This window comes from Salmo salar, chromosome 14, assembly GCF_965601325.2.
Source record: "Salmo salar chromosome 14, fSalSal1, whole genome shotgun sequence".
In the NCBI taxonomy this organism is placed as follows: Eukaryota; Metazoa; Chordata; class Actinopteri; order Salmoniformes; family Salmonidae; genus Salmo; species Salmo salar.
The window spans coordinates 91,374,288-91,390,551 of record NC_138304.1 but is presented as its reverse complement, the minus strand read 5'-3'; the positions used below and the strand labels follow the sequence as shown (position 1 = coordinate 91,390,551).

The 16,264-nt window shown below is 43.4% G+C and overlaps 1 protein-coding gene across 2 annotated transcripts in view; it reads right to left on the bottom strand.

Moving 5' to 3' along the window:
- The window catches only part of LOC106570454 (VPS50 EARP/GARPII complex subunit), a 266,801-nt gene that overhangs the window by 82,534 nt on the left and 168,003 nt on the right, over positions 1–16,264 (bottom strand). For both annotated transcript variants that reach the window (XM_045694895.2, XM_045694896.2), the window contains exons 14-18: positions 9,949–10,040; positions 8,904–8,998; positions 8,220–8,318; positions 4,824–4,914; positions 2,928–3,128 (exon numbers count right to left, since the gene is read on the bottom strand). In XM_045694895.2, coding sequence (XP_045550851.1) covers positions 2,928–3,128; positions 4,824–4,914; positions 8,220–8,318; positions 8,904–8,998; positions 9,949–10,040 — 578 coding nt within the window. The remainder of the gene's footprint in view (positions 1–2,927; positions 3,129–4,823; positions 4,915–8,219; positions 8,319–8,903; positions 8,999–9,948; positions 10,041–16,264) is intronic.

The following is a 16,264-nucleotide window of genomic DNA, read 5'->3' as shown; positions in this document are numbered from 1 at the left end:
TAAGAAACAGTTCAGTCAAGTTCCCCTTAATAAACAGTTCAGTCAAGTTCCCCTTAATAAACAGTTCAGTCAAGTTCCCCTTAATAAACAGTTCAGTCAAGTTCCCCTTAAGAAACAGTTCAGTCAAGTTCCCCTTAATAAACAGTTCAGTCAAGTTCCCCTTAATAAACAGTTCAATCAAGTTCCCCTTAATAAACAGTTCAATCAAGTTCCCCTTAATAAACAGTTCAGTCAAGTTCCCCTTAAGAAACAGTTCAGTCAAGTTCCCCTTAATAAACTGTTCAGTCAAGTTCCCCTTAATAAACAGTTCAGTCAAGTTCCCCTTAATAAACAGTTCAATCAAGTTCCCCTTAATAAACAGTTCAGTCAAGTTCCCCTTAAGAAACAGTTCAGTCAAGTTCCCCTTAAGAAACAGTTCAGTCAAGTTCCCCTTAATAAACAGTTCAGTCAAGTTCCCCTTAATAAACAGTTCAGTCAAGTTCCCCTTAATAAACAGTTCAGTCAAGTTCCCCTTAATAAACTGTTTAGTTAAGGCCTCATTACAACATGATGAGAAGATATTCTTATTGTTCTCCTCCCTCAGCTGAAATAACAGCAACCGGTAATGTCAGGTAATCGAAATGCCATTGTGAAAATATAAAGCTGAGAGTGAATCCTATAAGGTATACAGCTCTCTCTCTATATGGTGGGAATAACATGTTGGCACAATATTGCTGTTCTACCTGAAGTTGAAAGAGAACAAGTAGAATCGGTGGTGAGGCAGATATAGCAGCTTGTGTAAACTCACTTTCTCAATTTGATCCCAATCTAGCGGGAAATAATTCCTTCGATTGAGCTTTATCAGTTCATAATGAAAACAAGTTTCAGGCTATGAATACGTATTAACAAGAAAATAACCATTTTGGATTTGACTAATCCCTTTTGATAATATTTTTTTCTCCTCAAGGTACATTGGTATTAGAATTAAGACAAAAACAAACAAAACAAACTGATTGTAATGGCAGAACAAAAATAAACTGATTGTAATGGCAGAACAAAACAAACTGATTGTAATGGCAGAACAAAAATAAACTGATTGTAATGGCAGAACAAAACAAACTGATTGTAATGGCAGAACAAAAATAAACTGATTGTAATGGCAGAACAAAACAAACTGATTGTAATGGCAGAACAAAAATAAACTGATTGTAATGGCAGAACAAAACAAACTGATTGTAATGGCAGAACAAAAATAAACTGATTGTAATGGCAGAACAAAACAAACTGATTGTAATGGCAGAACAAAAATAAACTGATTGTAATGGCAGAACAAAACAAACTGATTGTAATGGCAGAACAAAACAAACTGATTGTAATGGCAGAACAAAACAAACTGATTGTAATGGCAGAACAAAACAAACTGATTGTAATGGCAGAACAAAACAAACTGATTGTAATGGCAGAACAAAACAAACTGATTGTAACGGCAGAACAAAACAAACTGATTGTAACGGCAGAACAAAACAAACTGATTGTAATGGCAGAACAAAACAAACTGATTGTAATGGCAGAACAAAACAAACTGATTGTAATGGCAGAACAAAACAAACTGATAACGGAAACCCAACAAATAATAGCTTTATACACTGGTGTTGAAATGTAACAACTCCAGTCCACTTGTACGCAAGAACATTACCATAAAAGCTTCTCTTCATAAAAGCTAGCCTATTATTTCATTCATATCAGTGTGCTACCACTCAAGACAACAGAGTTCTCCAAACACCCAACGCCCATATAAATGTACCCTTTATTTTTCATTACAGCATCAGCTCATATTAAATATCATTAAATGTCAAGCGCATAAAAGCGTAAAGAACCACTGTAGCGGGTGTGAATTCAGGTGTGACAGTTAGGGCGACTATAAACCACTTAACGTCCCCAAATGATTATGTGCGACTTAATCACAGCTATAATGCCTGGTGAGATCTGATGGAATGGCAGCAGGCGTTATGAAGGAGGATCAGTGGATGGTGATAGAACGTTTTGCTGGAGAGACGCAACAGAACTCTAAAGTACATACTGGACTATCCATACTGAGTATAATGGACAACGGACACTAACCAATGATTGTGGCAGAGAGAGAGCTATGGAGTATGTCACCTTTGATTGAAGTAACCTTAACTTACCCCTATCAACACAACTGCTGGTGCTCACATATTCCGCATGACAAAAAGTATACAGAATATAGGCCTAGTGCTTCTCCTGTATTGTATAATAGGTAACAACTACGAGACTTATAGACTACAAGCCTCGTATTCATGCAGTTTGATGTTGGTTCAGTTTGATTATAATTATATATATTTTTTCCAATTTTCATAATTTAAAAAAATATTAAATGCTCTATGCAAACTATACCTCAATAGCACATTATTCAGTCTCTTGTACATAGCAGGCGTAAGAGAAACAGACCAGACAAGGTAGGCGCGCAAAGGATTAAGGTCATTGTAGTTAATTACCACGTTTTCTACGCTAAACTACGTAGAATATTGGCATGTTGGAAACTACAACTCCCTACTACATCGCACAGTTTGGGCTTGGTCTAATTTATCTCTTGAGAAACTGCGCAATGAGCTCACAGAAAGCAAAAATAACTGAACTGATTGTTTAAAAAAACAAATTGTTGTTTAATTGTTTAAAAAAATCAAAAATACCGAAACGTTGGTTAATTGCTCAGCACTACTTATAATATAACATATGTACAATATAACACCTCTGTTATAAGCATGTAAAAAGTGCACGTGGGTAAGAGTGTAATCCGAGGCACTGCCTACCCCGTTGGAGGCCTATCACGTGAATCTCATGATCTGAACACCGACTACAGGAGTAGTATCTATAAACCTGTAATACATCTGTAACAACCATGTAATATAATGCAAGGCACTGCCTACCCCGTTGGAGGCCAGTACGTCCTCAGTCTCCTCATCCTTGTTGTCGATGTGCCTCTCAAAGGGGTTCCCCTCCTGACTGAAGTGCTGAAACAGAGACAGGACTTCCTGGTCCTGGCTGGACAACACCGGGTCCTGACTGGACAACACCTGTCTACTGGGAGACACTGAGGGGGACCGGCTCTGACCCATGAACTTAAACTCCTGCAGAGAGAGAGAGCAGAGGGAGAGATACGCTTACAGTGAATAGAGAGACACGCAAAGAGTGAATACAGGGTGAGGCTTAGCTACAATGAGTTACCATTGATCACAAAGAAGGAGTCAATGGAGAAAAAAAATACACCAAGAAATGACTATCCAGCATATGTTTTATAATGTACAGGTATAATGGAGTTACTGCTCGCGTTGCTATAACAAAAGATCTTGGATACTGTCGAAGAGAAAAAATAAAAGACTGGGATATAGGAAAAGATGGAAACCTGAGCATCATCTTTGCCGTGGGCAGAACAGAGGCTTGAACCAGTGTACTGCCTCTACATAAGTCACACAACAGAGACTCCCCAGCCAGAACTATACCTACCACTTCCTTATTGTGTTTGTTAGATAACCAAGCCATGCATCTTTCATGAGATGCGAGTGGGACCCTGGCTGCCCTGAGGGGAACCTGGTAGGAGGCTGGCTAGATTATTCATTCCATGGTAGTCCTGTGATGTTGCTGACAGAAGGATTACATCCTAAACTGCTTGTGAGCGAATAGGAGCGGCATAGACAATGAAACAATCCCATACGCCTGCTGACACTGCAGGTTTAAACATGTAGATTACATTATAGAACACGTTTTCTGTACAACTTTCCTCTGTACATAAAAACCCTAAACTGCATTGATTACAACATTAATAAACTCCCGTATCAAGGTTTGAAAGAATCATGAATATGGTAGACAAGCATTGGTTAGGCTACATATTCATACATTCACCTAACCTGAGATTTAGATACAGGCTTGACAGAAGTTCCCCATTTATAAGTTCAACCTCTCCAGCTGAAAACACTTGGTAATAACATCTCTAGCGAAAGGTGGTTAGGCTATACGTGAGCTAATGCCACTTCTTGGATTCATATCCCACAAGACAGCACAATCACATTGGCTTACGTCCCAAATGGCACACTCATCTCTATATAGTGGACTACTTTTAAGCAGGGCACATAAGGCTCTGGTCAAATGTAGTGCACTACATAGGGAATAGGATGCCATTTGGGTCTCAGCCATGGTTTAGAGGATCCTGTCACAATACCATTCCCTCTGGCTGGAGTTCCTTTAACAAATCTCTCCTTTCCTTTTCAACAGCGAAACAAAGGCTTAGCCTCAATTATTCTCAAATGACAGTTTAGCATGGGAAGGCCATTAAGCTGCCTATTCTTCATACGATAATGGAGAGGGAAGTAAAATATGCTAATGCTGGAGGGTACATTGGGAGGATGGTTGTGAGGGAATCTGCTTCCACCACAGGGTGCTAGCCCGGGAGAGATGGCGATATCACAACATCAGAGATTGTTTCTTAAAGGTTCAGTGACAACCCTCCTCGATGTCTGCTGGCAATCAAGAAATAAAGCGCTTCACGTCATCTCTCCATTCTATTTAATAGACATTCCTGTTTTGCAATTCTTTATTCAAGGTTTTCATCTTCATGTCCTGTTTGAATATGATAAGAACACATATCGTCCAGGGACATTGTTTGTACAGCTTTAACTTTTGGTTACACCTCTGTCTTCTCTCCCCCTGCTGACAGCTAGGACCACTATGATTCATATCCATATGTAAATGCCATGCCTACGATGAGTCTATATCACATCACTTCTCTGAGTCTCCCTGGCTCTGTGGCTCCTAACTGTCTTACTCACATGGAGCTGAGCGATGTTGAAGTTGGACTTGACAGGACACAGTTCCCATGTCTCATTCTCCAGAAACATCCGCAACTCCTCCAGGCGTGTCCTGGGGGGCATAGAGAAAGAAAGGGATGGAGGAAAAGAAAAGAAAAAGAAAAGACGAAGAGAGAAGAAGTCAGCGTTTGCCGATTAACGACCGTTGCCATTTACTTTCAAGCACAAGAGCTCCTGGTCTCCCAGAGTCCCAGATGAAATGTGTGGATACAAACAGAGATATGTCACGGTAGGCATGGAGGGCTGTTTGTTGAGGGAGAAAGGACCGTCCATACACTGCTATGATCATCACCCCCCGCTTGCGAACCACCACACTCGCCGCCTCTCTTTTGGGGGTCAATATCAATTCATCCACAGGAAATGTCAGTATAAACATCAAACATTACAGAGTCCTGGTCCCCCAACTTACATGTGTTTGAATAAATGTCACAACACACTGTATGTCACAACACCGGCCAGTCATATCGCTGTTATAAGAAGGTGATGAGCTAGAGATAGTCATAATATGTGACACCTTTCAAATCAAATCAAATGTTCTTAGTCACATGTGCCGAATGCAACAGGTGAAATGCTTACTTACAAGCCCTTAACCAACACCGCAATTTAAAAATACCAATAAGAAGTAACAGTTACAAGTAGTTAAGGAGCAGCAGTAAAATAACAATAGCGAGACTATATACAGGGGGTACTGGTACAGAGTCAATGTGCGGGGGCACCGGTTAGTCAAGGTAATATGTACATGTAGGTAGAGTTAAAGTGACTATAAATAGATAATAACAGAAAGTAGCAGTGGCATAAGAGAGGGGGGCAATGCAAATAGTCTGAATAGTTTGATTAGATGTTCAGGATTCTTATGGCTTGGGGGTAGAAGCTGTTTAGAAGCCTCTTGGACCTAGACTTGGCGCTCCGGTACCGCTTGCCGTTCAGTAGCAGAGAGAACAGTCTATGACTAGGGTGGCTGGAGTCTTTGACAATTTTCCTTCCTCTGACACTGCCTGGTATAGAGATCCTGGATGGCAGGAAGCTTGGCCCCAGTGATGTACTGGGCTGTTCGCACTACCCTCTGTAGTGCCTTGCAGTCGGAGGCCGAGCAGTTGCCATACAAGGCAGTGATGCAACCAGTTAGGATGCTCTCGATGGTGCAGCTGTAAAACCTTTTGAGGATCTGAGGATCCATGCCAAATCTTTTCAGTCTCCTGAGGGGGAATAGGTTTTGTCGTGCCCTCTTCACAACTGTCTTGGTGTGCTTGGACCATGTTAGTTTGTTAGTGATGTGGACACCAAGAAACTTGAAGCTCTCAACCTGCTCCACTACAGCCCTGTCGATGAGAATGGGGGTGTGCTCAGTCCTCCTTTTCCTGTAGTCCACAATCATCTCCTTTGTCTTGATCATGTTGAGGGAGAGGTTGTCCTGGTACCGCACTGCCAGGTCGCTGACCTCCTCCCTAAAGGCTGTCTCATCGATGTCGGTGATACCACTGTTGTGTCATCAGCAAACTTAATGATGGTGTTGGAGTCGTGCCTGGCCATGCAGTCATGAGTGAGTGCTTCTACACCTGCATTGCTTGCTGTTTGGGGTTTTAGGCTGGGTTTCTGTAGAGCACTTTGATATATCAGCTGAAGTAAGAAGGACTATATAAATACATTTGATTTGAATTTGATTTGAGTACAGGAGGGGACTGAGCACACACCCCCTGAGTGGCCCATGTGTTGAGGATCAGCGTTGCAGATGTGTTGTTACCTACCCTTACCACCTGGGGGCAGCACGTCAGGAAGTCCAGTATCCAGATGCAAAGTGAGGTGTTTAGTCCCAGGTCCTTAGCTTAGTGATGAGCTTTGAGGGCACTATGGTGTTGAACGTTGAGCTGTAGTCAATGAATAGCATTCTCACATAGGTGTTCCTTTTGTCCAGGTGGGAAAGGCCAGTGTGGAGTGCAATAGCAATCGCATCATCTGTGGATCTGTTAGGGCGGTATGCAAATTGGAGTGGGTCTAGGGTTTCTGGGATAATGGTGTTGATGTGAGCCATGACCAGCCTTTCAAAGCATTTCATGGCTACAGACTTGAGTGCTACGGGTCGGTAGTCATTTAGGAAGGTTAACTTAGTGTTCTTGGGCACAGGGACTATGATGGGCTGCTTAAAATTTGTTGGTATTACAGACTTGGACAGGGAGAGGTTGAAAATGTCTGTGAAGACACTTGCCAGTTGGTTAGCGCATGCTCGCAGTGCACGTCCTGGTAATCCGTCTGGCCCTGCGGCCTTGTGAATGTTGACCTGTTTAAAGGTCTTACATTGGCTGCGCAGAGCGTGATCACACAGTCGTCCGGAACAGCTGGTGCTCTCATGCATGTTTCAGTGTTATTTGCCTTGAAGCGAGCTTAGAAGTAGTTTAGCTCGTCTGGTAGGCTCGTGTCACTGGGCAGCTCTTGGCTGTGCTTCCCTTTGTAGTCTATAATGGTTTGCAAGCCGTGCCACATCCAACGAGCGGAATAAGTGATTTGGTATTCAAGCACACACAGAAGAGGAGGAGTGCAGTTGGTGCATGTGACAGAGCAGATATCTGGACATAGTTTCAGTTGAATCATTATAACAGTTCTGTGGTCAATTCAGTGGAGATAAAAACTAGCTACAATGTAATTTGCACCTCTAAGCCCAGGGGGCACAATATAAATGTTAATGTCAAAATGTGTTAATGCAGCCAGTGCGACATAATGAAGGCCCCACACAGTTTGCTGACGAGTAATGGCTTTGTGGCTGCATCCTAAGTTGTTGGGGATTCAGACAGAATGTGAAAATGATGCTTAGGGAGCGGAGGGCGAGCAGGGGCTTGGTGGTAGAGTGTCATAGTATTTCTAACAGGGAAAATGGGATCAAAGCAGAGTTGGCCACTGTCTCTGCCAATGTGGCTCTTCTCCTGTGTTGCTCTCTCATCCCTCTATCTCAGTCTCTCTTTGTCTTGCGTTTTATCTCTGTCTCTCTTGTATGTTCTCTCTGTCTCTCTTTATCTCGCTGTCTTGTCAGTCTTTCTCAACCTCTGTCTCACACTCGTATTCTCTCTCCACCTACCCCCTATTACATGTTATTTTTCTTTCTGATTACTATTTCTGTGAGTAGACTACTACTTATCATCTATAACACCTGACAGGTAATCACACAACTGATCAGTGCAGACATCTTCTGATATAATGCATTCATTTATAATGATATCCACTTATATTCAGGTTGGGGAGAACAATAATGATGTAAACAGACCATTGTTTTCCTGTGCAGATGGTGCGAACACACGTATCCAACCAGGAAAACATTCATATAACTTCGGCAAACATTCGCTAGCTAGGGCTAGGCAGGGAACTCACCTGTGGTAGTTCTTGAAGTAGTTTACGCTCTGACGTTTGATGGATTCCTGCAGCAACTCTGACTTACTGCCGCAGAACTCCTCCCCCACTTGCATCAGCCTGTGTGTGTGTGTGTGTGTGTGTGTGTGTGTGTGTGTGTGTGTGTGTGTGTGTGTGTGTGTGTTGCAGAGACAGAGAAACAGAAAGGATGGGGAGAGAAAGGAGGAACAATGCCAAATGAGATCGAAAGAACACAAATGCGAGGGAAAAATCATTCGCCAGTTGCTCCTGAATAGTTCAAGTTCCCTAATTAACCCCATAGAGTTACTTCACAGCCATGTGGCCCTGAGACTGATCCCTGAGGAACCCCTATTCTCTCTCTCCACTGACCCATAAGGACACAGCCGACCCAGAAACCCGATTCCTTAATTGACAAGCTTGTAAAGAGCCTGATTACGACCCTGTTCTGTTGGCAGAACAAGCCGATTCATTGATGCCCACATAACTCCCTCTCCGCTTTGGTGGTTGTTCATTTAAAACAAGGGGTTTCACATGGACTGGGGGACAGGGGGAAAGCTTGAGGTTTCGGTCCCATGTCCTTCAAACCAATTAGTGCTAATGAGGATGTGGTCGTAGAAACATAATTACTAGAACGGGTATCCCCATTCAATTCTATAATTATATTTCTCTGCTAGGCGTCATTACCTGCTGATAACATCCAAGACCACGATGAAGTCATCATATTTGAAGTTAGACATGTCTGTACCAAGTAGATAGGCTTTCACTTTCAGCTGAACTTCCTGTAGGAAGAGAATGGGAGGAAGATTTGACTATATTAAAGATTAGACTCATCTCCAGAGAAACTTTATTGTGGGTGAAGAGAATACTTGTTAGTGGGGGGTAGAAGGAGAGCGAGATGTGGGGGGGGGCGAGAGAGAGCGAGATGTGGGGGGGGGGGCGAGAGAGAGCGAGATGTGGGGGGGGGGCGAGAGAGAGCGAGATGTGGGGGGGCGAGAGAGAGCGAGATGTGGGGGGGCGAGAGAGAGCGAGATGTGGGGGGGCGAGAGAGAGCGAGATGTGGGGGGCGAGAGAGAGCGAGATGTGGGGGGCGAGAGAGAGCGAGATGTGGGGGGCGAGAGAGAGCGAGATGTGGGGGGCGAGAGAGAGCGAGATGTGGGGGGCGAGAGAGAGCGAGATGTGGGGGGGAGAGAGAGCGAGATGTGGGGGGCGAGAGAGAGAGCGAGATGTGGGGGGCGAGAGAGAGAGCGAGATGTGGGGGGGGCGAGAGAGAGCGAGATGTGGGGGGGCGAGAGAGAGCGAGATGTGGGGGGGCGAGAGAGAGCGAGATGTGGGGCGGCGAGAGAGAGAGTGATGTGGAGCGAGAGTGAGCGAGAGAGCGAGAGAGCAAGAGAGCGAGAGAGGAGAGAGAGCGAGAGGAGAGAGAGCGAGAGAGGAGAGAGAGCGAGAGAGGAGAGAGAGCGAGAGAGGAGAGAGGAGAGAGAGGAGAGAGAGGAGAGAGCAAGAGAGAGGAGAGAGAGCAAGAGAGGAGAGAGAGCGAGAGAGGAGAGAGGGAGCGAGAGAGGAGAGAGGGAGAAACAGAGGAGAGAGGGAGCAACAGAGGAGAGAGGGAGCGACAGAGGAGAGAGGGAGCGACAGAGGAGAGAGGGAGCGACAGAGGAGAGAGGGAGCGACAGAGGAGAAAGGGAGGGAGCGAGAGAGGAGCGAGAGCGGAGAAAGCTTGTGTTCTGACCTGCCAAATTCGAGTGAGTCCATGCTCCAGCTTCTTCTTTACATAGCTGTGGTCCACAACCGCCTCCTCTGTGTCTGCAGCACCTGCTTCATCTGGGGACACAAAACACACAGTGATTCATAAATACATCACAACGAAGTACCAGGGCTTATTCTATCATCTGTTGTTGTTTTGTTAATAGGTGCTCATGATGTCAATTACTCATTCAGATGTATCTAGAACTGAAGATTGGACTGACCAGATTGGGGCAAATGAAAATATGGTGTACTTGCAATTGGAGAGTTGAAACTAGAAATGCAACAGACTGTTTCAACCCCATCTTAATAGTACCAGTAATACCTTTGCTTTTCAACATTTCTGTTTTGTTAGAGTAGCTTTAATATTGCCAATAGATTGTGGGTCCTATCAATGTAATTGTCTGAATCATTTCCAATCCTCCATATATTTAAACAAATATTATTTATTCTAATTGCCATATATTTTTCAACTGCAATGAAATGTTTCACAAAAGTTCTGAACATTTCTATTCTCATAGTTTCTACAGATTGTAAATTAAAGAGGAACATTTTTACTAACAGTCTTATTATAATATCGATCAATTGACTATGACTTTTCAAAATCACCCACCAAATCAAATCAAATTCTATTTGTCACATACACATGATTAGCAGATGTTAATGCGATTGTAGCGAAATGCTTGTGCTTCTAGTTCCGACCATGCAGTAATATCTAACAAGTAATCTAACAATTTCACAACTACCTTATACACACAAGTGTAAAGGAATGAATAAGAATATGTACATAAAAATATATATGGATGAGCGATGGGCAAATGGCATAGGCAAGATGCAGTAGATGGTATAGAGTACAGTACAGTGAGGTTATTTTCCTGACACCACACTCCGAGGGCCCTCACCTGCTTCCTGTAGGCCGTCTCGTCGTTGTTGGTAATCAAGCCTACCACTGTAGTGTCGTCTGCAAACTTGATGATTGAGTTGGAGGCGTGCATGGCCACGCAATCATGGGTGAACAGGGAGTACAGGAGAGGGCTGAGAACGAGCTTAATAACGAGTTTGAGGGTACTATGGTGTTAAATGCTGAGCTGTCATCGATGAACAGCATTCTTACATAGGTATTCCTCTTGTCTAGATGGGTTAGGGCAGTGTGCAGTGTGATTGCGATTGCATTGTCTGTGGACCTATTGGGGCAGTAGGCAAATTGGAGTGGGTCTAGGGTGTCAGGTAGGGTGGAGGTGATATGATCCTTGACTAGTCTCTCAAAGCACTTCATGATGACGGAGGCGAGTGCTACGGGGCGATAGTCATTTAGATCAGTTACCTTAGCTTTCTTGGGAACTGGAACAATGGTGGCCCTCTTGAAGCATGTGGGAACAGCAGCCTGGGATAAGGATTGATTGAATATGTCCGTAAACACACCAGCCAGCTGGTCTGCGCGTGCTCTGAGGACACGGCTAGGGACGCCGTCTGGGCCGGCAGCCTTGCGAGGGTTAACACGTTTAGTCACGTTGGCTGCGGTGAAGGAGAGCCCGCAGGTTTTGGTAGCGGGCTGTGTCGTTGGCACTGTACTGTCCTCAAAGCGAGCAAAGAAGTTGTTTAGCTTGTCAGGGTGCAGGACATCGTGGTCCGCGACGGGGTTGGATTTATTTTTGTAGTCCGTGATTGACTGTAGACCCTGCCACATACCTCTCGTGTCTGAACCGTTGAACTGCGACTATACTTTGTCTCTATACTGACGCTTAGCTTGTTTGATTGCCTTGCGGAAGGAATAGCAACACTGTTTATATTCGGTCATGTTTCCGGTCGCCTTGCCCTGATTAAAAGCAGTGGTTCGCGCTTTCAGTTTTGCATGAATGCTGCCATCAATCCATGGTTTCTGGTTGGGGAAGGTTTTATTAGTTGCTGTGGGTACAACATCACCGATGCACTTGCTAATAAACTCGCTCACCGAATCAGCGTATTCATCAATGTTATTATCCGACGCTATGCGGAACATATCCCAGTCCACATGATCGAAGCAATCTTGAAGCGTGGAATCAGATTGGTCGGACCAGCGTTGAACAGACCTGAGCACAGGCATTTCCTGTTTTAGTTTCTGTCTATAGGCTGGGAGCAACAAAATGGAGTCGTGGTCAGATTTTCCGAAAGGAGCAGCAGCGCCTCCTTCAACCTCAGGAGGCTGAAGAAATTCGGCTTGTCACCAAAAGCACTCACAAACTTTTACAGATGCACAATCGAGATCATCCTGTCGGGCTGTATCACCGCCTGGTACGGCAACTGCTCCGCCCACAACCGGAAGGCTCTCCAGAGGGTAGTGAGGTCTGCACAACGCATCCCTGGGGGCAAACTACCTGCCCTCCAGGACACCTACACCACCCGATGTCACAGGAAGGCCATAAAGATCATCAAAGACAACAACCACCCGAGCCACTGCCTGTTCACACCGCTATCATCCAGAAGGCGAGGTCAGTACAGGTGCATCAAAGCAGGGACCGAGAGACTGAAAAACAGCTTCTATCTCAAGGCCATCAGACTGTTAAACAGCCACCACTAACATTGAGTGGCTGCTGCCAACATACTGACTCAACTCCAGCCACTTTAATAATGTAAAGATTCATGAAAAATGTATCACTAGCCACTGTAAACAATGCCCTTCATATAATGTTTACATACCCTACATTACTCATCTCATATGTATATACTGTACTCTATACCATCTACTGCATCTTGATGTAATACATGTATCACTAGCCACTTTAAACAATGCCCTTCATATAATGTTTACATACCCTACATTACTCATCTCATATGTATATACTGTACTCTATACCATCTACTGCATCTTGATGTAATACATGTATCACTAGCCACTTTAAACAATGCCACTTTTATATGTTTACATACCCTGATTCACTCATCTCATATGTATATACTGTACTCGATACCATCTACTGCATCTTGCCTATGCCGTTCTGTACCATCACTCATTCATATTTTTTTATGTACATATTCTTCATTCCTTTACACTTGTGTGTATAAGGTAGTTGTTGTGAAATTGTTAGGTTTGATTATTCGTTGGTTTGATTATTCGTTGGTTATTACTGCATTGTCGGAACTAGAAGCACAAGCATTTCGCTACACTCGCATTAACATCTGCTAACCATGTGTATGCGATTTGATCGAAGAGAATTCTCTTGGTAGATAATGCGGTCGGCATTTGATTGTAAGGAATTCTAGGTCATGTGAGCAAAAGGACTTGAGTTCCTGTATGTTGTTATGATCACACCACGTCTCGTTAACCATAAGGCATACACCCCCGCCCTTCTTCTTACCAGAGAGATGTTTGTTTCTGTCGGCGCGATGCGTGAAGAAACCAGGTGGCTGTACATACTCCGATAGCGTGTCTCGAGTGAGCCACGTTTCAATTAAACAATGAACGTTACAATCTCTGATGTCTCTCTGGAAGGCAACCCTTGCTCGGATTTCATCTACCTTGTTGTCAAGAGACTGGACTTTGGCGAGTAGTAAACTCGGGAGCGGTGTGCCCGTCTACGGAGCCTGACCAGAAGACCACTTCTTCTGCCCCTTCTGTGGCGCCGGTGTTTTGGGTCGCCAGCTGGGATCCGATCCATTGTCCTGGGTGGTAGACCAAACAGAGGATCCACTTCGGGAAAGTCTTATTCCTGGTCGTAATGTTGGTAAGTTGACGTTGCTCTTATATCCAATAGTTCCTCCCGGCTGTACGTAATAAAACTGAAGATTTCCTGGGGTAACACCAGTGCCATTTGCAGAGTTAGCTCCAAGTAAATGTTGCGATTCTTCATACAAACCTGAACCTGTGACCAAAAACAAGCTACATATGGGCAGTAACAAAACAAGTGATCTAATGATTCTGTCTCTTTGCAGCAAAAACCGCAAATCTGGGATGGTTGTATCCCCCATATACAATACCAGTCAAAACTTTGGACACACCTAATCATTTAAGGGTTTTCTTTATTTTGACTATTTTCAACATTGTAGAATAATAGTGAAGACATCAAAACTATGACATAACACATATGGATTCATGTAGTAACCAAAAAAGTGTTAAACAACTCAAAATACATTTTAGATTCTTCAAAGTAGCCACCCTTTGTCTTGATGACAGCTTTGCACACTCTTGGCATTCTCTCAACCAACTTCCCCTGGAATGCTTTTCCAACAGTCTTGAAGGAGTTCCCACATATGCTGAGCAATTGTTGGCTGCTTTTCCTTCATTCTGCGGCCCAACTCAACCCAAACCATCTCAATTGGGTTGATTGTGGAGGCCAGGTCATCTGATGAAGCACTCCATCCCTCTCCTTGGTCAAATAGCCCTTACACAGGCTGGAGGGGTGTTTTGGGTCATTGTCCTGTTGAAAAACAAATGATAGTCCCACTACACGCAAACCAGATGGGATGTCGTATCGCTACAGAATGCTGTGGTAGCCATGCTGGTTAAGTGTGCCTTGAACTCTAAATAAAGTACAGACAGTGTCACCAGCAAAGCACGCCGACACCACCACCTCCATGCTTCATGGTGGGAACCACACATGTGAAGATCATCCGTTCACCTACTCTGCATCTCACAAAGACACGGCGGTTTGAACCTAAAATTTGGACTCATCAGACCAAATAACATATTTCCACCAGTGTAATATCCATTGCTCGTTTTTCTTCGCCCAAGCAAGTCTTTTCTTATTATTATTGGTGTCCTTTAGTAGTGTTTTTTTCTTTGCAGCAATTCGACCATGAAGGCCTGATTCACGCATTCTCCTCTGAACAGTTAATGTTGAGACGTGTCTGCTACTTGAACTCTGAGAAGCATTTGTTTGGGCTGCAATTTATGAGGCTGGTAACTCGAACGAACTTATCCTCTGCAGCAGAGGTAACTCTGGGTCTTCCTTTCCTGTGGCGGTCCTCATGAGAGCCAGTTTCATCATTCCGCTTGATGGTTTTTGCGACTGTACTTGAATAAACTTTCAAAGTTCTTTACATTTTCCGGATTGACTGACCTTCATGTTTATCTTTGCTTATTTGAGCTGTTCTTGCCATAATAGGGACTTGGTATTTTACCAAATAGGGCTATCTTCTGTATGACCCCAACCTTGGGGCGGCAGGTAGCCTAGTGGTTAGAGCCTTGGGCCAGTAATCATAAGGTAGCTAGATCGAATCCCCGAGCTGACAAGGAAGAAATCTGTTGTTCTGCCCCTGAACAAGGCAGTTAACCCACTGTTCCTAGGCCGTCATTGTAAATAAGAATTTGTTCCTAACTGACTTGTCTAGTTAAATAAAGGTTAAATAAAAATGTAAAAAATTGCCACAACAACTGATTAGCTCAAAACACATTCAGAAGTAAAGAAATTCCACAACTTAACAAGGCACACCTTTAAATTGAAATGCATTCCAGGTGTCTACCTCATGAAGCTGGTTGAGAAAATGCCAAGAGTGTGCAAAGCTGACAATAAGGTGAAGGGTGGCTACTTTGAAGAATCTCAAATATAAAATATATTTTTGATTTGTTTAACACTTTTTTGGTTACTACATGATTCCATATGTGTTACTTCATAGTTTTGATGTATTCACTATTATTCTACAATGTAGAAAATAGTAAAAATAAAGTAAAACTCAAATGAATAGGTGTGTCCAAACTTTTGACTGGTACTATACATATAATTTATAAGTAAAAAAATGGATGTAGCAACTACAGATTGCCTCTTTATCAAAAGTGAGCATGTGTCCATTAGGCCTATGGATTTATATATTTTATTAGCATGAATTAGATTGAGCAATGAAAGACCCACTATTATTCCATAGGTTGGGATCTGCACTATGCAGCTATTGCAAGAGCGCATTTTTCACTTGCTGTCCATTGATTTCAAAAACAATGGTTGATAGGCAGCTTAAACTTCTTGAATTCAACCATTATTGGGTTCAAACACACATTTAGATTTGTGAACAGCCATCCACAACAACCACAATCCATAAGGTGCAAATAGCTGAATGAGAAAGCAGCAGTAATAATAAGTGATATCCGTATCGCTGTAGACTACACCACTGCTGTCATCCTTACCTCCAAGCGTTTATTAAAGTTGAATAATCTTTGGATGCCGACATTATTCGCAACATTGGAAGACATAGCTTGGACTGTAGCCTACAAAAACCTATTCCTGCTCTTTTCCCGCTATCCATCAAACAAATTTGATCACACTGACTTGTGATCAGACTCGCTCAGATGGAATAAATTTAAACTTGCGCCTTCTTTCAATGCTGATTTGAAT